Source organism: Mauremys reevesii, linkage group 15 (assembly GCF_016161935.1).
Source record: "Mauremys reevesii isolate NIE-2019 linkage group 15, ASM1616193v1, whole genome shotgun sequence".
NCBI classification, from domain to species: Eukaryota; Metazoa; Chordata; order Testudines; family Geoemydidae; genus Mauremys; species Mauremys reevesii.
The window spans coordinates 19,857,559-19,882,876 of NC_052637.1; the positions used below are offsets into that span (position 1 = coordinate 19,857,559).

The 25,318-nt window shown below is 49.0% G+C and overlaps 1 protein-coding gene across 9 annotated transcripts in view; it reads left to right on the top strand.

Annotated features, from left to right (window-relative positions):
- The first annotated feature begins 22,784 nt into the window (after positions 1–22,784).
- Positions 22,785–25,318, top strand: part of MAP2K4 (mitogen-activated protein kinase kinase 4) — a 181,933-nt gene continuing 179,399 nt past the window's right edge. For 4 of the 9 annotated variants that reach the window (XM_039500941.1, XM_039500944.1, XM_039500943.1 and 1 more), the window contains exon 1: positions 24,251–24,623. In XM_039500941.1, the coding sequence (XP_039356875.1) occupies positions 24,518–24,623 (106 nt within the window). In that variant the 5' untranslated portion in view covers positions 24,251–24,517. Of the gene's footprint in view, positions 22,816–24,240; positions 24,624–25,318 lie in introns of those variants that run through there. The other 5 variants (XM_039500947.1, XM_039500952.1, XM_039500946.1 and 2 more) reach the window with 5 other exon arrangements.

The following is a 25,318-nucleotide window of genomic DNA, read 5'->3' on the forward strand; positions in this document are numbered from 1 at the left end:
GAGGGTGGCGTAACGGGGCGGCCGCCTAGGGGCGGGGCTCGCTCCCTTGGGGCGGAGGGCAGTAAGGGGGAGGCCTCGGTCCCCTGAGGGGGAGGGGGACCCCCCCGCAAGTAGTAGGACGGAGCAAGCTGAGGGCGGAGTCTCAAGGGCCAAGTTGCAAGGACCCTGGGTGATGATCAGCCGCAGCGAAAGCAGCAGAGCGGTCTGGGCAGACCAGAGCCCCTGGGATGCAGCCAGGAAAAAGCCATTAGAAAGTGTGGCCAGGTGAGTTTCACGGGAGTGGGGAGGGAACCAGGATGGAGCTGGGGGAGAGAAACCCAGGCATTGGTTGCAAACTGTGTCTGAGTTTAAAAGTGAAGAGAAGAAGGAGGCTGGAACTGGATTCCGCTTTGGGAAGAAGAGCCCGTGCAGAGAGCCGTATCTCAGGTGGCTGGCGCGTTCCCAGTGACCTGCTGCTGCTTTCCAGGCCCGCTGGATTTTTCTCAGTGCATGGGAGGGATGGGGTTTCATTCTGAAATACAGAGAACTGCAGTAGCTGCGTGTAGACATTACAGAAGAATGGATCCCTATGGAGAGCCCAGTGTGATGGGACTGGATGTGAGCTTCAGGCCAGCTGAAGCCTTTTGCAGAGGAAGTGGACAGCAGCTCTGTGCTGGCTCTGTCTTTCTCCTACACCAGGGCTTCTCAAACTGGAGGTTGGGACCCCTCTGGGGGTTGCGAGGTTATTACATGGGGGGTTGCGAGCTGTCAGTCTCCACCCTAAACTCTGTTTTGCCCCCAGCATTTATAATGGTGTTAAATATACAAAAGAGTATTTTTAATGCTTAAAGGGGGGGTCGCACACAGAGGCTTGCTATGTGACAGGGGTCACCAGCACAAAAGTTTTGAGAACCACTATCCCACAGCTTCTTTGCTGAACTACAGGGGTCTCTCCTAGGGTAGGGGAGGGGTGTAAACTGAGCAAGCTCAGAACTGCTGTGGGGCTGCACTGTGCAGGGGAGAACACTGGCTGGCAATGTTGTGCACTCCTGTCAGGCACAGCCTTAGCTCTCATGCAGTACAAAGTGACCCTCCCGTGGGACACCCACCACCCAGCACAGCCCATGTTATCAGGAAGAACAAGGCTTCCCTCCACCCTGGGAAAGGAAAGGCGAGGGAGCAGTACCTGCACATCAAACTCCTGCCCTTCCCCGTTATGCTCTGACATTCATCTTTCAGGGGTATCAAGAGGCATAGTGTATTAAATGTTCAATCGCGTACACTGATGTCTTTGCATGCAAGATGCTATAATACACAATACACAGGCAAAGCATCCGAAGAAGTGAGCCCAGCTCACGAAAGCTCATGCTAAAATAAATTTGTTAGTCTTTAAGGTGCCACAAGTACTCCTGTTCTTTTTGCAGATACAGACTAACACGGCTGCTACTCTGAAACCAGGCAAAGTATAGTGGCTTGTTTTGTTTAGCAAATCACAGAAAGACTAGTCCTTAATGTAGGTGCAATTATTGTATTTTCACAGTAATATAGTCAAATTTAGGCGTGTAGGATGTAACTTCTTAAGTTAATTGGGACAATGGTGTGTGTGTCCGGGTGCAAACACAAGAAGAAAACAGCATGTACTAAAGGACTTTTTAACATAGCAGGGAAAGGCATAACAAGAGCCAATGGCTAAAAGTTAAAGCCAGACAAATTCAAATTAGAAATAAGGCATATATTTCTAACAGTGAGCGTGATTAACCACTGGAGAAAACCACCACAGGAAGTTGTGTAGGCTCCATCCCTTGAAGTCTTCAGATCAAGAGCGGATGCATTTCTGGAAGATATGCCTTAATTAAACAAGTTATTGGGATCCTTACAGAGTAACTGGATTAAATTCTACAGCCTGTGTTATACAGGTCACCCTAGATGTTGCCTTTTGACCTTCAGTGGAAATGCTGTAAACATGAAGCATCAGATCTGGTGTCACTGCAAATAGAAAGCCTCTTTATAACTGGAGAAACATTGGCTCCACCCTGTCTCAGATGTTGGGATGTGTAGCTGCCAGTCAAGTGAGAATAATTCCACTTTCCAATGACAAAGTCAGCTGACAAATTCCTGAGTTATCTGCAGGTGTTCATAAACATCTGTTTAGAAGAGTTCAGTATAACTATTACTTCTGCAGTTTCATCCAGCCATACTGAGCTGTCTTCAGCTCAACTTGTAATATTTGTCCAGTATGAGCAGAAAAGATTGATCCATACCCAAGGACTTCCTGTTTTGCTGCCCATGGATAGGACATTGTACAGAGGGGAAAAAAATCTTTGAAGCTGTGGTAGACTGGCATAACTGCATTGGCATTTACACTGATGATTAGAGCCCTGCGCAGATACAAAACATATATCCACATCCTATCCGTGATCCGCAAACATGGTCCACAGATATAAAGTGAGTATCTGCAAATTTGCAGGGCTCTACTGATGATGCTTAAGCTATGCTAGGAAAACAAAATGACTTTATGACTAGCCAATTGGATACACGGTTCAAAGTGTAGGCTGAGGAGCTTGCTGAACCGTTAATGTTGATTTTCAATAAGTCTTGGAACACTGGGGAAATCCCTGAAGACTGGAAGAAAGTTAATTGACAATATTTAAAAAGGGTAAATGGGATGACCCAGCTAATTGTAGGCCTGTCAGTCTGACACAGATCAAGGCAAGATAATGGAATGGCTGATAGAGGACTCAATAAAGAATTAAAGGAGGGTAATATGCCAGTCTGCACTGTGTCATGAGTCATAGGGTTTGGTGTTTGCCCCAGACTGTAACCAGTCTCCTGGGAGTGAACTCTTTAGAGGGCCAGGCCCCAAGGAAACCCACAGTTCCACAGAGGCAGGCCCCTGGACTCCAAGATCATGCCTGCAGCATTAGTGTTCCCTGTCTCTCTCCGTGGCTCCCTGCAGCGCCAGATTCCTGAAGGAGGCTTGTACTGCCTCCTTCAGAGCGCAGGGCTCTCAGGGCTGGGTATCTCCTTCATTATTCACTATCTCCAAGACTCTGGTATCCCAGGGTCTGGTGAGGCAGCAATTCCAGGTGCTCCCCCATCCTGGCAGGCCCCTCTGCATCTGTGTCTCAGCCTCAGGGCTGTGTGTAGGAAGGAGCCCACCTCCCCTGTTGGGATAAACCCATTGTCCTCCCTCCCCTCAACAGAGTCCTGCTGGGATGACATTCCCCAAAAGGATGTCAAAGCTGATATCCCGGAGAACCCCAACTACTAGCTAATCTGATCCTTCCTGGTTTTGCACAGAGATCTGAGCCATGGGTAAGGCAAATGGCTTTACATTTGTAACCATATCCCAGGTTACATGGACCTTCAGCATTCGATGGGGCTACACCACACATGATTTGACCAGGGTTCTCTCTGCCCCAGAATCTTTCCACTCCATGAATATTTTCCCATTAGCTACCACCTTTCACTCTCACTGGGGATCAGACAGATCTGAGCCCAGGAGAGTATATCAGGACATGTACCAGTGCCTGGAGTGGGAACCCATCTGTCACTACCCGTCTACCCCCCTGGCTGTGTAACTGATTTCCTCCAAATGTCCAGTCACATAGTTTGTTCTCTGCACCTGAGGTACTGGCTGCTGCCTTCTAGGCTGGACAGAGGAGGAGTTAGCTGCTCTGCCCTGGGCAAACCTTATTTCATCAAGCTTAGGCCATCCTGCCCACTTATGCCTGGTTTTCCTACAAATGTTGCACCACCGGTCCTTGCAATCCCTTGGGGATGGTCTATCCACATTGGCCATCCCCCCTAGGTTCATTTTACCATTTGGGTCTGCTTCATAGTGCCCCCTTGTTGTGGCTCCAACTGAGGTCACTGCCCTTTGGGTCTCTTTTAATGGCCAGACCTACTGTCCACACACTGACCTGCCAATCAGCCTGTGCTATGTGAGTCCAGTAGCCACATTTTAAGCTCAAGAGGACATAGACCTTCCCTAACCTTATCAGATCATATAGTGATTCCAGGGTAGTGACTCTTTACCCCATTTGTGGGGGTGCTCATCTACCCCGCAGCCAACCTCCATATACGTTGCCCCTTATTCTTTTGCACACCCTGAAACCTTTTCTTATAAGCCTCAGGTGTTAACCAAAATTTACACAAAAAGGCTCCTTTGAACTGTTCATAGGTCCCAGTCTGAGTCCCATCCTGTTGATTATACACCTCAATGGTTCTGGAACTCAACAAGGGAGTGAGACTACACAGCCAGTCTGCAGGGGGAATCTGGTTGAGCTCACAAGCCTTTTCCAAGGTGGCGAGGCAGGTATCTGTATCTCCCTGTTAGTATATAGGCTTGTTTGTCAGCCTGAGATAGAATTTTGGGTTTGACTTTTTGATACTCTTATATCTTATATTAATATATGTGAACAAAGGGATCCTTACTAATATGTGTAGTCAAAGACACTGTGTATGTTGCTTCTACCTAGCATGGGTTTGTTACAGATAAGAACAGTTAAAGTGTAACTGGGCATGGTGGGAGTATAATATACAAGCGCACACTTTGACTGCCTCAACTCCTATCTCAAGGCAAGGTCAAGCAACCAGTCAGGAGGGGAGGGGGCCGGCATAAAAAACACTAAAAGCCAGAAAAAATCTGGCCTTGGCCAGAACACAACCTCACTCCTTATCCCTCCCGTGGGATACAAATGAGTGGGATAAGACCCTAGACTCACGACCCTCCAGAACGGAACATGACCATACGTTGTAAGGGGTGGGACCGAGGGTGTGCATTGTAGGTATGTTTGGGCCTGCTAAGAAGGAGCAGGTGGGAATGGGGACACAGGCAAGGCTCTGCAGTGTCAGAGCTGGGAAGGGGGCATGAGGTAAACACTCTGCAGTGTCAGGGCTGGGAACGGAACACTGGGAAACAAGGCTCTGCAGCGTCAGAGCTCCGGACATGGCTGCTTGGAACTAACCCCAATAAACATCGCGTTGCCTGCACTTTGGACTTCTGGTCTTCTGCTTCCTGTCTGTGTGACAAGAACCAGGGGAGGAAGTGAAGGGAAAGCCCTCTAACACCCCCCTCCTGGAATGGGGCCAACAATTTATCATCTATGTCCCCTGCAGAGTGGGCACCCTGTGGTCTTTCTTTGCTGACTGTTCCCTCCTGTGTCTCAGTCCCCTGCTTCTGCACACAGAGGCTTCTTGCCTCCATCTCTAGCCTCTGCCTCTCCACCTCTCAAGATGGGTGAGGGCAGGACCATCCATAGGCACACGCTGCATAAGCGGCTGCATATGGTACCCGAAAATTTGGGGGACCCCGGAATCTTAGTGTCCACCCTCCCGCTTCTTCCTATACCTATTCTGACTCTTCCTGCAGGCTCCCACCACAGCTGACTGCTGCAGCCTGGTGAATCTTCCTCCAGAGGGGATCTAGTATTTAATAGTGAAAAAGCCTTCTTGCCTGACAGCCCTATTAACACAACATTGAAACTGTTCAAGAGCCGTTCAAGTGGTAATGAAGCCATTTAACAGGCATTTGCCAACCCCCTGGTATATACTGTCAGTTTCTGAATTTACTCACCAAAACAGTTGTGCATTACTGTAATATTTACTCAGAACATGTCAGTCTACAGGACCTTAGTTTAAAGTTTCCGTTACAAATATTTCATTAGTATGTTGCTGAAGATTATAAAATAACGTCTCTAAAAAGTCCTTGCATAGATGCACAATCTGAGTATTCATCTTTAGCCTTAAATGCTGTGATCTTCAGACATAGTTTTTTCAATAAATCCTTTTAAAGAGCACCCTTATATAAAATACACATGTGATCCGGGCTGCCATTGGGCATAGGGGCACCAGTTTAATAATACTGCATAGGGCCCCATAAACACTAAGGACAGCCCTGGTCGAGGGTCTGCCCTGTTGCTGCTGGGGCTGCTATCAGAGGGATGGGGGTGCTTCCCCTGGCACCTTCAGACTCTCCCCCTTCTTCAGATGGCTCTGCATCTCCCTGGCTGATGCTGGTGAGCTGGGCCACATGCCTGGAGCCCCATCTGGGACTGGACTCTGGTTCTCGTCCTGTTTGTCTTTTTCATGCAGTCCCACCAGCTGCACCTTAGCCAACTATTCTAACCTTCACTCTGCACAGCTCCATGAGCTGCTCCTTAAAGAAGTGATCATACACCATTTCTCTTAGCTGGTTCCTTGCATTAACCTTATTTCTGCTGCTGCAAGTCACATAATATTCCTGGTGTGTTCAGGAACCATCCTCTGTCTGTCTCAGTCATAGGGTCCGATCTATGCCCCAGCCTGTAACCAGTCTCCGGGGAGTGACCCCTTTAGTATGCCAGTCCCAAAGACTCACACAGTTCCACAGGGGCAGAACCATGAGTGACACTATGCCCCATATCTTCATAAAGATATTGCTATGATATGAATATGGCATAAGATCTGTTTTATGAAAGATGGGTCATGTAAGATATCATTGGAAAGGTGAATGTGATTATCCGATTTGTATGCTTATATCATTTCTGTATCTGAGGTTAGGAATATTGACTATGTATCAGTTGCAAAAGTGTTTGCATCTGGGGAACATCCACTCGACAAAATGCAATCAGTCTGGCTGGTTAGTTAATAAACCATAGGGAGAACAATAGGACTTTGCAGATGCTAATCTCTCACCTTCCTGAGAAGCTTCCTGGGATGCTTCTTTGACACTGCAGAGTCATGTGATTCTGTCACCTGGTACTGGACACCATCTTGGACTGCTGGTATTTTTCCATTAGTAGGGAGTGGGGGGTCAAACTGGGAAGCAAAAGATTCCCACAATATGTAAATCGTATTTAAGGCTGGGGAGTGAGTTAATAAGTAACCCTGTGCTGTGTGGGAACAGGCAGCAAGCAACTCGTGGAAATGCTGCTACCCAGAGCACAGAGGCACCGCAAGCAATTGCCACTTATCACACATGGTTTGTAAAAATAGCCACTGCACAGCCTGGCAAGATGCACATAAAGGCTGTCAGAATTAATGGGAAAGAGCTCCCTGGATGGAGAGATACTGGTGCAGAAATGTCTGTGGTCAGGCGAGACCTTGTTCAGGAGAAAGACATACTGCCAGGACAGATGGCAGAGCTTTTGTTAGTAGGAGGTTAAAGTGCACATGGAAACTGAGAATTTGGAAGCTGAATTAACTGCTGAGTCAATTGCTGTTGTTGCCCATAACCCAACCCAAATATTATTGGGGAACGACTTTTTCAATGTGGCTCAGGCTGTCCAGGGGTCTGTCAACAAGGAGGAATCTTGTGCTGAAGCCCCAGAGGTCACAGAAACTGCTGAGGAAATGGAAGTGTGTCTCTTTAATCCTCTAGCAGTGGAAAACAGTCTACTGCCAGGGGTGGGTGTGGTTGAGACTAGCTCTTAAAGCTAAAGACAGGTTTTTCTCCAGGGGGGAAGGAAATGTTTTGCTTATCTGTGGGAAAACTGTCCAGGTTGCAGTTGAGCAAGGGATAGACCTTGCTCTAGAATGCATAGGAAGATGTGTCCTAGAGGGAAGCCCCGAGGAGCGTGGTGGAATTCTACAGACCGCTGCAGTGGGTGAGGGTTCCATGGGCTCTGTAACTGAAGGCAAACCCAATTCAAAGAGGGAGGAGGGTACAGTGCTTACCAAACGAAAGATCTGCTCTGGCTGTTAGCTGGGAGCCCACAGGTGAACAGGGGCTAAATCCCACTCTAGAGAGCACAGAGGCAGGGCCAGCTTTAGGAAGGGCGGGGCCCAATTCAAATAGTTTCGATGGGGCCCTGGCAGGGATGACTTAAAAAAAAACACGTTAAAAAACACATGGGGCTTGTACTCACCGGGCGGTGCTCCAAGTCTTCGGCGGCACTTCGGCGGCGGGTCCTTCACTCACTCCAGGTCTTCAGCGGCACTGAAGGACCCACCGCTGAAGTGCCGCTGAAGACCCGAAGCGCCACCAGGTGAGTAAAAATTAAAAAGGCGCCTCTAGCCAGGGAAGGGATTCTCACTGGGCACGGGGCCCTCTGAGGCGCGGGGCCCGATTTGGGGGAATTGGTGGAATACGCCTAAAGCTGGCCCTGCACAGAGGTGTGTGCCTTAGAGGGAGACCCAGAGAAAGAGGTTAAGAAGGGATGTGAGGGAGTACAGGATGTCTCCTCACTGATTACGTGGGAGGGTTTGCCTAGGAGAGATTTGCCGGAGGGAACTGTGTAACTGACCTCCCGGAGGGGAGCAGTCATACAACTGACCTCTTGGGAACAGAGAGAGGGGTAACAGTGGGTACCCCAATCCAGTTCCCACTTTTGCAAAATATTGTTCCTGATGTATTTGTAAAAACTAACTGTCTCCTTAAGGCAGGATGAAGGTCTTTCTAAGGACTCAGGTGTCAGTGAAAATGCTAATGACCCACCTGTCAAAGGGGAGGAGGCATCCATTTCACAGGCAGGTAAACTCCTCCAACCACTAAGCATAGGTTGCTGAGTAATGGGAGTAAGAACCACAAAGAAACCCCAGGAGGGAGGGGATAGATCCTTCACATGGTCTTAGCTCTGGAGATGAAATGTAACTCCATAGGGGGAGGGCCAGGAATATGCAAGGTCTCCTTACCTCCCCAGTGCCGCAAAGACATACGTGAACTAAGAACCTTTACTAAAGGGAAGGGAAAACCTGTATCTAAACACATACTATGGTACAGGAAGGGGTTGGAAAATACAATAATTGCTGAACAAACTGGACTGTCTAAACAGAAGGCGTGGTATGATAATCATACTTGGAAGCGCCTCCCTGTCATGAATTTGCTGTTACTGTTATGTCTCTTCATACACAATCTATGGGGCGAGACAAAGAACTTGGTTCTGATGGTAAATCCCTTAAAAATGTGCAACATGCATGATTTTTGGAAAATGTTTGTACATGCTAGGAGTGGTAACAAGGGAGTCCTATCAGAATACTGCTTCTCAGCAAGTCCCAGTAAACAGGCTTAGAGCTTGGCACAGCAGAAAAGCATAACAAATCTAGGCTGCTGTGTGGAAGGGGAAATCGAGGCACGCTGCCTCATGGCATAGGTGGTTAAGTGCCAAGACACCTACACTCTAAAAGATATTAATATCTACGTTGTGTTAACAATGCTGTACACTAAAAGGCTTTCATGCAACTTGGAAAAAGGAACCCAGAGTTGGTCTACACAGTAAAGAAAAACCTGTGGTTGACCTGTGCCCAGCTGACTCAGGCTTGTGGGGCCCAGGCTGCGGGGCTGTTTCATTGCTATTTAGACATCTGGGCATGGGCTGGAGCCTGAGCTCTGGGACCCTCTTACCCCACAGGGTCTTAGAGGCCAAGCCCCGAAGTGCAGTGAAGCTACGGTTATCGTATTTCAGATTCCTAAAAAGGGGATATTGGGGTGGGCGGAGCAGGGACTTTGACTCTTATTTAAAAAACCTATGGGATGGAGGGCGGACTACCAGAAAAGAGGCCCTGTTCAGAAAACCTGGACGTATGGTAACTCTAAGTGAAACAGCCCCGCAGCCTGAGCCCCAGTCGGCTGGCACAGGCCAGCTGTGGGTTTTAATTTGCTGTGTAGACATACCCTAAGACTCGAAGAGTGGGCTGTTGGCACCAGAAATTAGTGTCTCTCTCTGTGGCTTCCTGCAGGGAACCAGCCCGGCCAGAGTCCAGCGGGCAGCCTGTACTGCCCCGTCAGCATGCAGGGCTCTCACACACAGTGACACAGGCAGTCTTTGCAAAACAAGGTAACCTTTATTCATCACCTGGCTGTAGACTCTGCAAGTCCCTAGGTCAGCAGAGAGACATGAAGGTTAAAGCATAGTCCATGCTGGTTACCACAGACAATCTGCAGTGTACCCCATGTTCAGGCTCTCTTTATCTGTTCTCCTATGGGCTGGTCTACACTGGTAACTTATATTGGCATACCTACGTCTCAGGGGTGTGAAAATTCCACGGAACTGAGAGCATAGGCACCGAGTTTCTAATCTGCTGGGGATGCTCCCACCTGGCTGTGCTCAGGCCCCACCCCCACTCCACCCCTTCCCCGAATGCCCCACTCCTGCCCTGCTTCTTCCCACCACTGCTATGCCCACGCTCTGCCTCTTCCCGCCCAGTTCTGCCCCCCCCGGTGCACTGCACCCTCACTCCCCCCCACACAGCACCTCCTGATGCCACGAAACAGCTGATCTGCGGCAGGTGGGAGGCACTGGGAGGGAAGGGGAGGTGCTGATCCATGGGGCTGCAGGTGGGCCGGAGGCACTGGGAGGAGAGAGAAGCGTTGATGGGGGGCTGCTGGTGGGTGCTAAGCACCCACCATTTTTTCCCCCTTGTATGTGCTCCAGCCCCAGAGCACACACAGAGTCGGCGCTTATGACTGAGATCTAACTATGCTGACCTAAACCCCATAGTAGACAGTGCTTGGTTGACAGAACACTTCTTCCATTGACCTAGCTACCACCTCTCGGGGAGGTGGATTGCCTGCATTGATGGGAGAACCCTTCCAATGGTGTAAGTAGTGTCTATGCTGAAGCACTACTCTTAGGGCTGGTCTACACTACAGAGTTAGGTCGACATAAGGCAGCTTACATCAGCCTAACTCTGTAAGCATCTAAACTAAAATGTTGCTCCCACCCATGTAACTCGCCTACTACACTGACTTAATAACTCCACCTGCATGAGAGGCATAGAGTCAGTGTTGATGTAGTTAGGTCAAGGCAGTGTCAGTGTAGACACTCTGTTGCTTACATTGATTGTTGCTGCCTTTCAGAAGCCGTCCCAAAATGCCACACACTGACAGGAGCAAGGGTTCCTGATGAGGACGTGCACTGCCGACACAAGGAGTGCAGGATGAAAATGCAAAAGTGATTTAATAACTGCAGTGGGTGTACGTCAATGTAACCTAGGTTGACATCATTTTGTAGTGTAGACAGACCCTTAGTATTTTAAGTGTAGACATACAGCTATGCTGCTGTAGCGCTTCAGTGTAGACACTACCTATCCTGATGGGAGGGCTTCTTCCGTTGGGCCTGGTCTAAACTACAGAGTTAGGAGTGACGTATGGCAGCTTACATTGACCTTACACAGCGTCTCCACCAAATTGTCATTCCTATAATGTAACTCGCCCGCTACACTGACTTAATAACCCCACCTCCATGAGAGGCATAGCTTTTAGGCCAATGTACTTAGGTTGATGCAATGTCAGTGTGGACACTGTGTTATTTACATCGAATTTAGTGGCCTCCAAGAGGTGTCTCACAGTGCCCCACTTTGACCCATTTGGGTCAGCATTGTGAACTCCACTGCCCGGTGGTGGCTAGGTACACAGTTATACATCCCTCTCTTCTAAATCCCTGCAAATTTTTTTAAATTTCATTTTTCGTTTGCTCAGCATGGACAGATCACCTAGCAACTGCCCAGCTGACCATCCTGGCTACATGCTGCAGGCATGCTCCTGCTTGGAGTACACAGGAGGTGGTGGATCTCCCGGTTATATGAGTGTGTGTGTGAGGGGGGGAAGGCTGTGTAGGCATAGTTCTGATCCAGCCATAGATACATCAGTATCTAGGAGCAGATCGCTGGGGGTATGGGGGAGAAGGGCTATAAGAGGGATCCACAGTAGTACCGCCAAGGAGCTGTGGCAAGCATACCAGAAGGCAAGGGAGGCTAAGAGTTGCTCTGATGCAGAGCTGCCGACATGCTGCTTTTACAAAGAGCTGCAGAGACCTCATCACCACCAAGAGTCCCATGGATACGTCAGAGGAATCAGAGTCACAGGCCTCTGGAGTGAACAGTAGGTGTTGGACAAGGAGGAGGAGTATGGGGGACAGGCAACCAGGGGAACCAGCAGCACAGTGAGCCAGGACCTGTTTGTGACTCCAGAGTAGTTGAGCCAGTCTCTACAGTGCAGCACGGGTGAGCCTGATGCAGGGAAAGGAACCTCTGGTAAGTAGTCAGTTTGCATTGATATTGCAGGGACACAACTGTTCATTTACACTTTTTTTTTTAAATCATGCTAGAAGAGGTAGTGGAATAAACAAGAGAGGTAGCGTTGCTATCTGCTTCTCATTCCTCTGTACAGTTAGGCAGAGGGGGCCCTGCAGAACAGTTTGTTTATGTGCACCAGGATGTCCTGTGAATCCTCCATAGAGACATCAAGTATACTTGCCTGGAAGTATTCTGCAGTCCTCTCCCAAAGGTTACTGGGGAGGGCTACCTTATTTCTTCTGCCATGGTTGGACACTTTTCCATGCCACTGAGCAATTACTTCAGCAGGCACCATTGCAGCACACAGCCTAGCAGGGTATGAATCTGGTCTGCAATCAGACACATGTAGGAGCTGTCCCCTTTCAACCTCTGTTACCCTCAAGAGTTAGATATCAGCTAAAATCACCACCACCTCAGGAAAATGGTGTCAGTATTCAGTTCAGTTGCTCATACCCGTGAACTACCCCCCGCCTTTATTGTCCCAACACCACCACCCCGACACACACACACACACAGGTCCGTACTCATCAGGGCTGGGACTGTCGCTGTGCTCTGTGAATCCCAAGGAGAAGTGAGAATGTAGTGATTGTAAGCTGGGTGGATCAAAGGGAGTGAGTTCAGTATACCAAGTTCCATGTATCTTGTGACTACACTCACAATAGTATCTCTGTAGTGCATTGTATCTTTTGCAGCTGGAAATGTGGCCTTCATGGTCTCTCCACACCAGTGAAGTGGCTCAGCCAGATAATGAGGAGAAGAAAGAGGACGTGGGATGACATGTTCCAAGAGATCCTGCAAGCCTCTGGTGCTTCAAATACCTAGCACAGGGTATGACGGAGTCACAGGTCCGATGCTCTGGAACTGCTCTGTATGAAGCCAGACAGAACTCGGGGTAACATGACTCTCCTTAGGGCACGCTATCCAGGGCAAGTAGCCACTTCAGCTATGGCCTTCCTGGGTCTGAACTTGGAGCATTCAGCATCTCTGTTCACACTGTATGCTTCCTGGAGCGGGTCCAACTGGATGGGACCCCTGGGGAAGCCAGAAGGCCCTGCACCTCAACTCTGCAGTCAGCTGTGACTCTCTGCCAGCGTGTAACACAGAAGGTTTATTAGGCAACAGGAACACAGTATAGAACAGATCACATTAGCACAGAAATCAGTGACTTTCAGCAAAGTTCATCCTGAGGGTGGGAGGGCCGGGTTGGACATCCTGGGTCGGACGCCCTGGACTACCCCTCTGTGAGTCCCCAACCACAGACTGCCCACTTCCAGGAACCCGACCTCCCACACACACGTTGCCCCTCCTCCTGGTCTTTGTCTTGCTTCCCAGGCAAAGTGTGACCTGGTCGCATCCTCCCACCACCCTTCAGGTTACAAAGGGCATTGGCCATCACTTATGTGCAGGCAGCTGGAGCTGCCTCACCTGCCCCTGAGGGCCTCAGCAAAAGTCACACACCTTTATTCCCACCACCTAGGCACTGGTGCAATACACAGGGAAACTGAGGTACACACAGTATTCATGCAAAACAGTAAGACTCACATAGGCTCAAGTACAACATAATAAGAAGGTAAAACCTACTTTGTCACACACGGCTTGGAGGATTACCCTCGTGGACAGCATGAACAGGGATAGAGTGGAGATGAGAAAAGGAAAGTGCAGCAGGAGAAGTTAGCACTTCTTAAGCAGCAAACAAACATACTGGAGACACTTGTTGACCTTCAGGTTCAACAGACCCATACTCGCTTCCCTCTTCAGCCCACAGAGAACTGCATTCTGGGAATCTCCCTATTCCCCTCCTACACACACACACACACACACATTCCATGTAGCATCCGGAGATGCTGCAATATCCCTAACACTCCATGCCGGGGGAGAGTACAGACAATCACAGTCCCACATACACTGACCGGTGAGAAACACGGTTGGTGTATGTGTTTGTGAAATGGAAACACTGTTTCTTTCCCCTTCAAAGGTTCTTGTCCTTGTATTTATAAAGTTTCATTCAGTTATAAATATGTCTGTTTGCATGGGTTTGGAATAAAAGTCTATTTATGGAAACTTAATTCATTTTTATTAGTTCACAGTATATGCTGGCTGGGGCTGACATTAACAGATAGCAACAGATGCATTTGCAGTGTTATATTACTACACACACACAACATTCATTACAATACTTATACACTACACTACAACACTTATTATAACAATATACAACACTTATCCTGTGAAACAAACTATGTCTGTTTTTTTATGAGATTACAAGTTTGGTTGATAAAGATAATAATGTTGATGTAACAGATTAAGACTTTGCTAAGGTGCTTGACTTGGTACCGCATGACATTTTGATTAAAAAAAACTAGATTGATATAAAATCAACATGATATGCATTAAATTGAGAATTACCACAGGGTGGGTGTGTTTCTAGTGGGGTGCTGCAGGATTTGGTTCCTGGCCCTATGCTCTTTAACATATCAGTGGCCTAGAAGAAAACATAAAATCATCACTGACAAGGTTTGTAGATGTCACAAAAATTGGAGGAGTGATCCAGAGGCGGTATTTGGCGGATGCTCGACAGCCACCACGGTCCTTCATCCAGCGCCCGCCAGCCGAAAAAGGTTGGGACCACTGCCATAAGCAATTATCTTTGAGAACTCCTGGAGGGCAGGTGAGGTCCCAGAGGACTGTAGAAAGGCAAACACAGCGACTACCTTTAAAAAGGGGAACAAAGAGGACCTGGGCATTTACAGGCCAACCAGCCTAACTTCAACACCTGGAAAAATATTGCAACAAATTATGAAACAATCAGTTTGTAAGCACCTAGAGGATGATAAAGTAATAAGTAATAGCCGATATGGATTTGTCAAGAAATCATGCCAAACCAACCTAATTTAATTGATAGGGGATGGAGAAAAGCTGTAGAGATGATATATCTTGATTTTAGTAAGGATTTTGACATGGTTCAGCATGACATTATCTTAAGCAAAGTACGCAAATGTGGTCTTGTCCTAGGGTCTCACCCCCACTTTGAGCTTGTGGGTTCAAAGATGGGGACCTGACTTGGTTTCCCTCTAAACTAAAATTCTAGTTTAGATCTAGTAAGCTGCCACCACTCAATCAGGAAATGTGGATTGAGACACAGTCCTTCCCCAAAATCCTAGGGGATTCCAAGAGCCCCAAATCCATGGAGTTCTTACACCCAGGAGAAACAAACCATTCCCCCTGCTTCCTCCCCCCTCCCTTTTCCTAGGAGAGATACCGGGATCTAACTACAGAGGGATACGTCCCCCTTCTCTTTCCCTCTCTCCTAGCCACTCTGGAGAGATATACACCAAGTCAAATCCTTGACTCAACACAAAGAGGGACTTACCTCCCCCTCCCCTTCCCTAGTCCTGGAAAGAGATACCTGATTCAAACTGCTTGAATCAAACCCAGGAGGAACTCTCTCTTCCCCCCTCCCCTTCCCCTGAATTTCCACAAGAGAAGGAATTAACCAAGTCCAAAGAAAAGAAAGAATTTATTAAAGAATAAAAAGAAAATACAGAATCTCTATGAGCCCAAGCTGGACACTCATAGGGTCTAAGCTTATCAATCTCTGGAGAGAATTCCCCCTCCCCCTTTCTCAGTAAAAACAATATCAGCAAACAGGAATAAAGCATTTCCTTTAGCAAACACTCAATTGCAAATATAGAAATCAACTCAAAAGACTAACCCGCCTTTCTAATTAATACTCACTATTAAATAGTAGAAACTACTCCAGGAGAACTTGGAGACATGACTGGTCTCTTTTAGATCCAAAAAGAGAACAAACAAAGAACACAGACAAAGGCTTCCCTCCACAGAGATTTGAAATTATCTCATCTCTGATTGGTCCTCTGGTCAGGTGGTCACCAGGTACTGCATGTTAACCCTTTAAAGGTAAAACAGACTTTAACCCTTAACTATCTGTTTATGACAGGTCTAGAGATAAAATTGTTGTAAGATGGGTGCACAATTGGTTGAAAAATCAGACTCAATGGTTTCTGTCAAGCTGGGAAAATAGGGTCCCTCAGGGGTCTCTCCCTGGGTCTGGTACTATTAAACATTTTAATAACTTGGAAAATGGAGTGGAGAGTATGCTTATAAAATTTGCAGCTGACACCAAAATGGGAGAGGTTGCAAGCACTTTGCAGGACAGGATTAGAATTCAAAATGACCGTGACAATTTGGAGAATTGGTCTGAAATCAAGAAGAAGAAATTAAATAAAGAGAAATGCAGAGTATTTCACTTGGAAGGAAAATGAAATGCACAGCTACAAAATGGGGAACAACTGTATAGATGGTGGTACTGCTAGGAAGGATCTGGGAGTTCCAGTGGATCACAAATTGAATACGACTCAACAATGTGATGCAGTTGCAAAAGAGGCTAATATCGTTCTGGGGTGTATTAATGGGAACGTCATATTTAAGATATGGGAGGAAACTGTCCCTCTCTACTTGCCACTGAGGCCTCAGTTGGAGTACAGTGTCCAAGTTTGGGTGCCACTTTAGGAAAGATGTGGAGAAATTGGAGAGAGTCCAGAGGAGAGCAACAAAAATGATAAAAATATTAGAAAACCTGACCTACGAGGAAGGTTAAAATACCTGGGCATGGTTAGTCTTGAGAAAAGAAGACTGAGTGGGGACCTGACAAGTCATCAAACATGTTAAGGGCTGTTATAAAGAAGACGATGATCAGTTTTTCTCCACGTTCACTGAAGGTAGGACAAGAAGTAATGGGCTTAATCTACAACAAGAGAGATTTAGGTTAGAGATTAGAAAATAGCTTCTAGCTATAAGGATAGATAATCTCTGGAGATCTAAGGGAATCTCCATCATTGGAGGCTTTTAAGAACAGGTTAGACACACATTTATCAGGGATGGTCTAGGTTTACTTTATCCTGCCCAGTGCAAGGGGGTGAACTAGATAACCTTTCAAGGTCCCTTCCAGCCCTATATTTCTATGATTGACCTGACTTGAGGCAGAGCCACAGCAATGTAAATTTAGGGTTGTGGGACTCAAATCATCTGACCCATGTCAGGAAAACGCTGTATTTTAATCCTAGATTGAGGATTTTCCAATCTGTGTTCAAATCTAGGGCTCTGGCATCCACCCTGAGTGCACAGTCCTGAGTCAAAGTAACCCTCTCCTAGAGTGCCTAGTGCCGCCACCCCTCCCCTCCCCCATCTAGCCCTACGCATGTGTTGCACTGTGGGAAAACACTAGTGCCCACCCTGTTTTGTAGTTGGGACAGTGCTGTTGATGGGACTTGGGTCCATTAGGAGCACATGAGTACAAAACTGTTCCTTTGGTGGCTTTGGCAGTAGAAAGCTTTATACTGAACTACAATCTGATCCAGGTCTTCTCAAACCGTAGGTGAGGACCCCAAAGTGGATCAGGACCCTATTTTAATGGGGTTGCAAGGCTCGTGTTGGCAACTCTGAAGCCCAAGCCCCACCTCCCAGGGCTGAAGCCCAACCCCCCCCCCCAAGATTACATGGTCCCCACCCAGGGCAGAAGCCCTTGGGCTTCAGCTTTGGCCCCCACTGCCTGGGGCAGCAGGGCTCGGGCAGGCTCGGTCTTTGGTCCCCCCTCCTGGGGTCCGGTCGTAATTTTTGTTGTCAGAAGGGGGTCATGATGCAATGAAGTTTGAGACCCGCTGATCAAATCTGAGAATCGGGCTCTCCCACTCTACACTGAGTCACATTGGCAGGAAAATGCCCATGTGCACCTGTTCCAAGGATAACTAGGATATCAGACACCAGGGCTGCCGAGCTATTAAAATTAAACTTTGCAACTTTTAATTTTTAAATTAAATTTATAAATTTCAATTAAGGTGTTTTTGGTTAGTTGGGTTTTTATTTTTGACTGTTAGTTTTGCTGTTTGACATAAAATGCAGGTTTCAGAGGAAAAAGACACACACACCCCAGCCTGGCCGCTGCCAGGTGCAGAGCGATGAAGGGCATCCCCAGCGCTTGGGGTGCAGTGTGCTCCAACACCCCCAGGAATCTCTTATCCCTGCCCTGGCTGTACCTTGGGAGGCAGGGATAAGGGATCCCTGGCAGGCTGTGGGGAAGTGTGGGGCTGGCTCCCACTCACCACCCTGACAGCGCACACTGGCTAGGCATCTCTGAACACACAATCCCCATGAGGGTGGGGGGGCCGGGAGCAAAGGACAGAGAGCAGAGCGGGACCAAGTGGCGGAGCAGCTGAGGTGTTGGGGGTCATCCCTTCTATAACCTTCTGAACCGGGAGCCCTGCTTCTTCCCCTCCCTGCAGGGCAGCTGCTTAGTCCCCTTTCTGCTCTCTGCCCCTCCCTGCCCTGGGGCTGCATGTGCAGGGGTGCCCCGGCCGTGTGCACCAAAATCTGGCTGTGCTCTTGTCACTAGGAAGCAGCTCTCTTTGCAAAAAGCTTGTTCTGATCAGTCTCCACTGAAAACTCTGCAAGATCTCTGGTAGTGCATGTGCAGACTGGTGGTGTTCAGCAGACAATGGGTTAACAGGGCTCTGAGCTGCTGGGTGCAGGCTGTTTGCAAAAGGTGTGGCTTCCGTTTCCAATAGAGTGCAATAGACAGCACCACAGATTGTGGGCATAGAGAGGACTAAGGAAGTTGTGCCACAAGTACTCCTGTTCTTTTTCCAAGGAACTCTGGGATACATGAGGAAGAGTTTTAGGGCTGTGTGCACAGCTTAACACTGGCTTGGACCTTCCAGCCCTGCAGGGTCCTGGGAACCTAGGTTTGAGCCCTAGATTAATACAACTGGTTTGTGGGTGCAAGGGGAGTTAGGCTTGAGACTGGGCTCAAGCTCAGGCTTACATTGCTGTGTAGACATACCTTAAAACTGCTCGCCTCAGAGAACTTTTGAATAAGGATTATAGGAAAAGCAGTGACATGCACTCACATCTTACTTTGCAAAACTCTGTTACTTACATTTACCTCTGAGGAAGAAACCTTCAGTCCCTCATGCACACAGAACTTGTTTCTGAGGCAGGGGAGCCTAAACTCTCCCATCCAACTAGTCTTTGTGCCTTTTTAATTTTCCCTTGTACTGTATAGAGAACGAGACAGGAGGGAGGGAGCGGGATGATGACAGAGTGAGAATTCCTTGTGATTATATGCAATGTAATGTTTAGGGGAGCTCTTGCCTCTCACTCTTAAAAAGAATTGCTGGGAATGTTTAGGGGCTTCTGAGGTATCTGGGATTGAAGCGAACTCAGTAGAGCAGATCCCAATGAGGCAGACACCAGAAACCTCAGAGATCCCCAAATCATATGGAGTTTCCTGCGGGACTGAGGATAGAAGCATAAGGCCCATCCAGGAGTGAGAATCCTGTGAGGTGCATCTTTAAGGAAGCAGAATTACCTGCATTATTATTTATACCAGATAAAACATAAATAAATAAATAAAAATAAAAAATCATTAAAATGGAAATAAGGGTGAGTGTACATATCAGTAACTGAGAGTATAATTAGGGCCCTACCAAATTCACGGTCCATTTTGGTGAATTTCACAGTCATAAGATTTAAAAAATAGTTAATTTAATTATTTCAGCTGTTTAAATCTGCAATTTCAAGGTGTTGTAATTGATGTCCTGATCCAAAAAGGAGTTGTGGGGGGTGGATCACAAGATTATTGTAGGGGGGTTGTGGTACTGCTACCTTTACTTCTGTGCTGCTGCTGGCAGCAACACTATCTTCAGAGCTGGGCAGCTGGAGAGCAGCAACTGCTGCTTAGGAGCCCAGCTCTGAAGGCAGAGCAGCTGCCAGCAGCAGTGCAGAAGTAAGAAGGCATGGTATGGTATTGCCACCCTTACTTCTGCATTACTGCCTGCAGAGCTGGGCCCTCAGTTAGCAGTCGCTACTCTCCGGCTGCCCAGCTGTGAAGGCAGCAGTGCAGAAGTAAGGGAGGGTTGGTATGGTATTGCCATCCTTACTTCTGTGCTGCTGCTGGCAGGGTGCTGACTTCAGAGCTGGGTGCCTGGCCAACAGCCACCACTCTCTGGCTGCCCAGCGCTGAAGGCAACACAGAAATAAGGGTGGCAATACCATGACCCCCCCTAAAATAACCTTGTGACCCCCCTGCAACTCCCTTTTGGCTCAGGACCCCCAATTTGAGAAATGTTGGTCTCCCTTGTGAAATCTGTATAGTATAGGGTAAAAGCACATAAAACACCAGATTTCATGGTGGGAGACCAGATTTCACGGTCTGTGACACATTTTTTATGGCTGTGAATTTGGTAGGGCCCAAAGTATAATACATTATGGGGATGTTGTAATTATCCCCAAACCAAGTATTATAAAACTAGGAAATTCAGATTTCAGAGTAGCAGCCATATTACTCTGTATCTGCAAAAAGAACAGGAGTACTTGTGGCACCTTAGAGACTAACACATTTATTTGAGCATAAGCTTTTGTGGGCTACAGCCCAGTTCATCAAATGCATAGAATGGAACATATAGTAAGAAGATATATATACAAACTGAGAACATGAAAAGGAGGAAGTTGCCATACCAACTCTAAGAGGCTAATTAATTAATTAAGATGAGCTATTATCAGCAGGAGAGAAAAAAATACTTTTGTAGTGATAATCAAGATGGCCCATTCCAGACAGTTGACAAGAAGATGTGAGGATACTTAACATGGGGAAATAGATTCAATTTGTGTAATGACCCAGCCACTCCCAGTCTCTAGTCAAATTAATTGTATTTAGTTTGCAAATTAATTCTAGTTCAGCAGTTTCTCATTGGAGTTTGTTTTTGAAGCTTTTCTGTTCAGAGTTAATGTTAAACTTTTAAAAAAATCCTACCATGTTATGGTATGGAAATGCAGTGAGGGCACCCAACCAATATGATTCTGCCCTGTAGTGACACAATGAAAACAGCAAAATGATATAACTTTGGCAGTAGACTAACTCCCTTTCTAGCTGCCAAGCATCAAACTTAAGAGTTAACAGATCTATGGTTATCTTGAGCAGCTGACCAATTTCCTGCTTGTTTTTCCAACAGCATGTTATTAAACCAAACCAACATATTTGTACAGTAAATTTCCCAATAACTGGTTACAATACACTACACATAAAGTATTACAGAGCAACCATACTTGTACCACAGCTAAATCTTCAGTCTATGCCACCTCTTGCCACAAAGGGGAGCCATGAGAGGGGAACCAAGACCACTTAGAACACTTGCACTTATCCTAGTTGCTTGGAAGTGAGTTCTTTGCCACAAGGTAGAATTCCCCCCCCCATCCCCTCCAATCCAATTTTACATATAGTTACTGTGACTCCTCATGTGTCACTAGGAACTGTGGATTGGTAGCCTATACAAATGAAGCTTTCTATAGCCACAACTTCTCTTTTAATTAAAAGGATTAGAGACCCCTTTCCCCTCTATAACTTCTGGCCATAGGTCTTACACTGATTATTCTGAATCCTCTCCAGTCCCAAGCATCTGCCAATTTCTATTTTAAGAAGTTGGCACAATCCTTTGCAAGGAGCGGGGCAGGGGGACAGGTCGAAAGTGGGAGGCTAACAAGGAAGGAGTCAAAGACAGCAAATAATGCATGAGGATTTTTTCATGGGGTGCAGTGAGGGACAGGAAATATTGTTGTTTGGCCAGGGAAATGGTGGAGCTGAAGAAGGAGAGAAAAAACTGCTAGGAGAGGAAGTCAGCATGATCACAGGGCCTCTTCCAGCCAGGCCTACCACTTTATGGGATTTCCTCATGGACCAAAGTGTTTCAGATTCTTCTAAGGGTCATCAAGGTTATGGGGAAATTCCCACCAGACTTGCAGCAGCATCACCAACTCTTGTTACGTTTGTGGGGCAACAGGATTGGTCATTGCTGGAGCCCATCTGTGATGAGCAAGGACCTCCATCCCTCTAGCAAATGTTAGCATGCTGATTGGCTGCCTGTCCCACTAGCCCATGTCCTGTGGGTGAGCACCAATCAGAAATTCCACTTCCCTTCCCCCTCAGCAGCCAGAGCTGTCCTCCCAGGAGGGGAGGGGCAGATAAAGAACCCAGCTGCTCTAGGCAGCCCTGCCCCTCCCACTGTGAGCAATAGGGATAGGGCAGTTCCTCTTCCTCTCCCCCTGCCTTGCAGCTCCTGCCTGGGCTGGGGCAGAAGTGGGTGAGGGGCTCCTGGAGCCTCTAAGCCTGGAACAGGGAGAGGGGACCCTGCTGTAGCCCTCAGACCTGGGAGGGCAAAGAGCGCCCTGGGGTGAGGCTGCAGGGGGGCAGCATTCATTGCTGGGCAGAGATGGGCTGTGGCACTGTCCCCGACCCAGAAGGGAAGGGCAGCCAGAGCTAGCTGCAGGAGGCAGTGCTTGCCTCTGACAGGAAATCTCCGATGGGGATAGGCAAGGGGTGCTGATAGGTCCGTACCATTGTTACGGGGGGCGGGGCATGGGGAGAGGAGCAGAAAAAGGTCAGCAGCTTAGGACTCACTCTGCTCCCACAGGACAAGTGTGTATCTCTGCCTGTCCCACTCCACAGGAGGGAAGCAGAAGGCATGAGCATGGCTGATCTGCTCAATTCTTTCTATGCCTGCTTCCCCCTTGGTGACAAGGACAAGTTGGTCCTGCACCCATGCCCCAACCTAAGAGGGGAGTCACAAGGGCCCTGCTGGTGCTGCTCTGCCCTGGGAGGGGAGGAGAGAAGAGAAGGTGCCCCTGGCCAGGAACTGCTTTCCCCAGGCAGTGAGTAAGGGGGAGGCACACAGTGAAGTGCTGAGGTTCCAGGGTCTGAGGGGCAGTGAGAGGTCAGGGGAGCAAGCTGCAGAAAAGGTGATGGCCCTTGCCTCATGGCTAGGAAGGGAAGTAAGTGCCCCCAGTTAAACAGGCGAGTCCAGGCCTCCCAGTTCTACAATTGATCATTCTTCCTCCTCACCTCATTGTCTCTCCGTCGGTTCCTTCTTGTCTCCCGTCCTGCAGCTCCCTTAGCAGTGGAGGAAGAGGATGCTGGGAGTGAGTTGTTAATAATACCTAGGTCTTACATAGTGCTTTTTGTCAATAGATCTCAAAGTGCTTTGCAAAGGAGGATAGTATAGTTATCCCTCTCTTATAAATGGGGGATGGAAATACAGGGAGATGCACTGGCTTGCCCACAATCACCCAGGGAAAGAGTTGGAACTAGAATCCAGGTTTCTTGAGTCCCAGTCCAGTGCTCTAGTCACTAGGTCACACTGTCATCCCACAAAAGGGCTCTGGTTTAACGAGGTATACTTTACAGTGAGTGAAGAGTGTAGGAGTCAGAGAAGAGAGAACGAATAACAATAGAATGAAGTAAAGAATGAGAGAGCTGGGAGGAAGGGCTGAGGTTGGCAGAGAAGTAATGGATATCAATAGATTGGATCTTATGGAAGGCCTCATGGAAAGGGATGCTAAACAGGCAGTAATAGTGAAGGAATTCAGATATACCGGTTTCTGATGAAAACAGAGTTGAGTGGCCATTTTGAGTATGGCAGAGAACATGGGTGAAGATCATAAGAGGAGATGCGGACGAGGAATTGTGCATTTCATGGATTGGTTCAGACAGGGTGTCAACACGGATGGGAGACTAAGAGAGGAAAAGGGAGAACTAGAAGGAAGGTGTCTGGGGAGAAATAGAAGGGGAGTAGGTGACAGTTACATGGAGAGTAGACCCTGATGAAATGTTACTCCAAAGAAATGAAGGAAGAGATGGAGCAAGAGGCTGGAAGGGGGGACGAGAGGAGGGGAGTCTGACATCCATATAGTGGCCCTTAGGGGGTGGCATGTGGTGTGTGTGAAAAAATGAGAGTGCAGCTGCAGAGTTAGTGTGTGTTGGGATGCCTGTGAGGTAGGTTTCCACGAGTGCTAGGAGATGGAAGGAGCAGGGAATGAATAGGTGGTGGATGACAGTGACCTTTCTTGGCCATTCCAGAGGTAGCAGGAGAATGGGAAGGGAAAGGGGTAACAAGAAGGGCAGGGATGGAGAGGGAATATATGGAACCTAAGAGGTGAGTGTGGGTTGATGAATTACAAGGTAAGCAGCTTCCCCTCTTCGTCCTCGGGAGTGACTTAGCCCAGAAGTTCTCTTGGACCATAACCTAGTGTGAAGCCCTCAGAATCGGGGCTGCAGAGGAATCAGCCATGTCCAGTTGTGTGAATCTCTTGCCCCCAGAAGAGATCACTTGCCGCCAAGGCACTAATGAACGGCCCTGGGCTAGGATCTGGTCAGGAGATTCTCCCTTCCCTGCGAAGGCAGTAGCAGGGCTCGGGCTCGCTGGGCACGGAGGAAGCCCAGACGCGCTGGGCGCAGATCCCTTTCGGGGGGCCGGACGGGCCGACTCAGCGCCTGCCCGGCGCCCACACGGAGTCGGGCTCTAGGTGTCCTGCGTGGGACTGGGAGGGGTTAAGCCGGCAGCCCCAGCCCGGGGGACGGACAGGCGGACGGGCAGGCTCAGGCGCCTGCTATACGGAGTCGGGGCTCTAGGTGTCCTGCCTGGGAGGGTCCCTGCTGCATTGCAGCCTCCGCGCTGCTCCGTGTCTGGCGCGCACAATGGCGACTCCCAGCCCCAGCAGCGGCTCCAGCTCCGGCTCCGGCTCCAGCAGCGGGAGCAGCACCCCGGGCTGCCAGGCGCACACGGCGGTCAGCAGCATGCAGGGTGAGCGACCCCCGCGCCAGGCCCCGCCCGCTCGCTCGCTCGCTCGCTCGGTCCCCCCGCAACGGCGCGCCCGGCCCGGGCTCCGCACCTCGGCCCGGCCGCTTCCGGGCCTCTCTTGTCGCTCCGGTGGGGCCGGCAGCTCGGGTCCGGCTAGGCCCCGGCTCGGCCGGGCGCTCCCTTGCTCAGCGGCGGGAGCCGACCCGGGCCCGCCGAACCGCGATGGCCTGTAAGGCCAGGGCCGGGGCGTCGCGCAACGCTCGCGACGGACCCCGGCCAGCAGCCCCGAGAGGGAACCGGCCGATTCCCGCCCTGGGGGCCGCGCTCCGGGCCGAGAGGCCTTAGGTGCTGGGGCGGCCAAGGGCCCCTGATTGCGCGGAGGGAGGCGACAGGCTGGGGGAAGGGTGCGTGTGTGTGTAGGGGGAGTGTGCGCATAGTGTGTGTGTGGGGGACGGAGACGGAGGGGAGTGTGCCCGCAGTGTGGGGGTGTGGGGGGGGACGGGAGTGTGCCCACAGTCTGTGTGTGTGTGGGGGGAGACGGGAGTGTGCCCACTGTGTGTGTGTGTGTGGGGGGGGGAGACGGGAGTGTGCCCACAGTGTGTGGGGAGACGGGAGTGTGCCCACAGTGTGTGTGTGGGGGAGACGGGAGTGTGCCCACAGTCTGTGTGTGTGTGGGGGGGAGACGGGAGTGTGCCCAC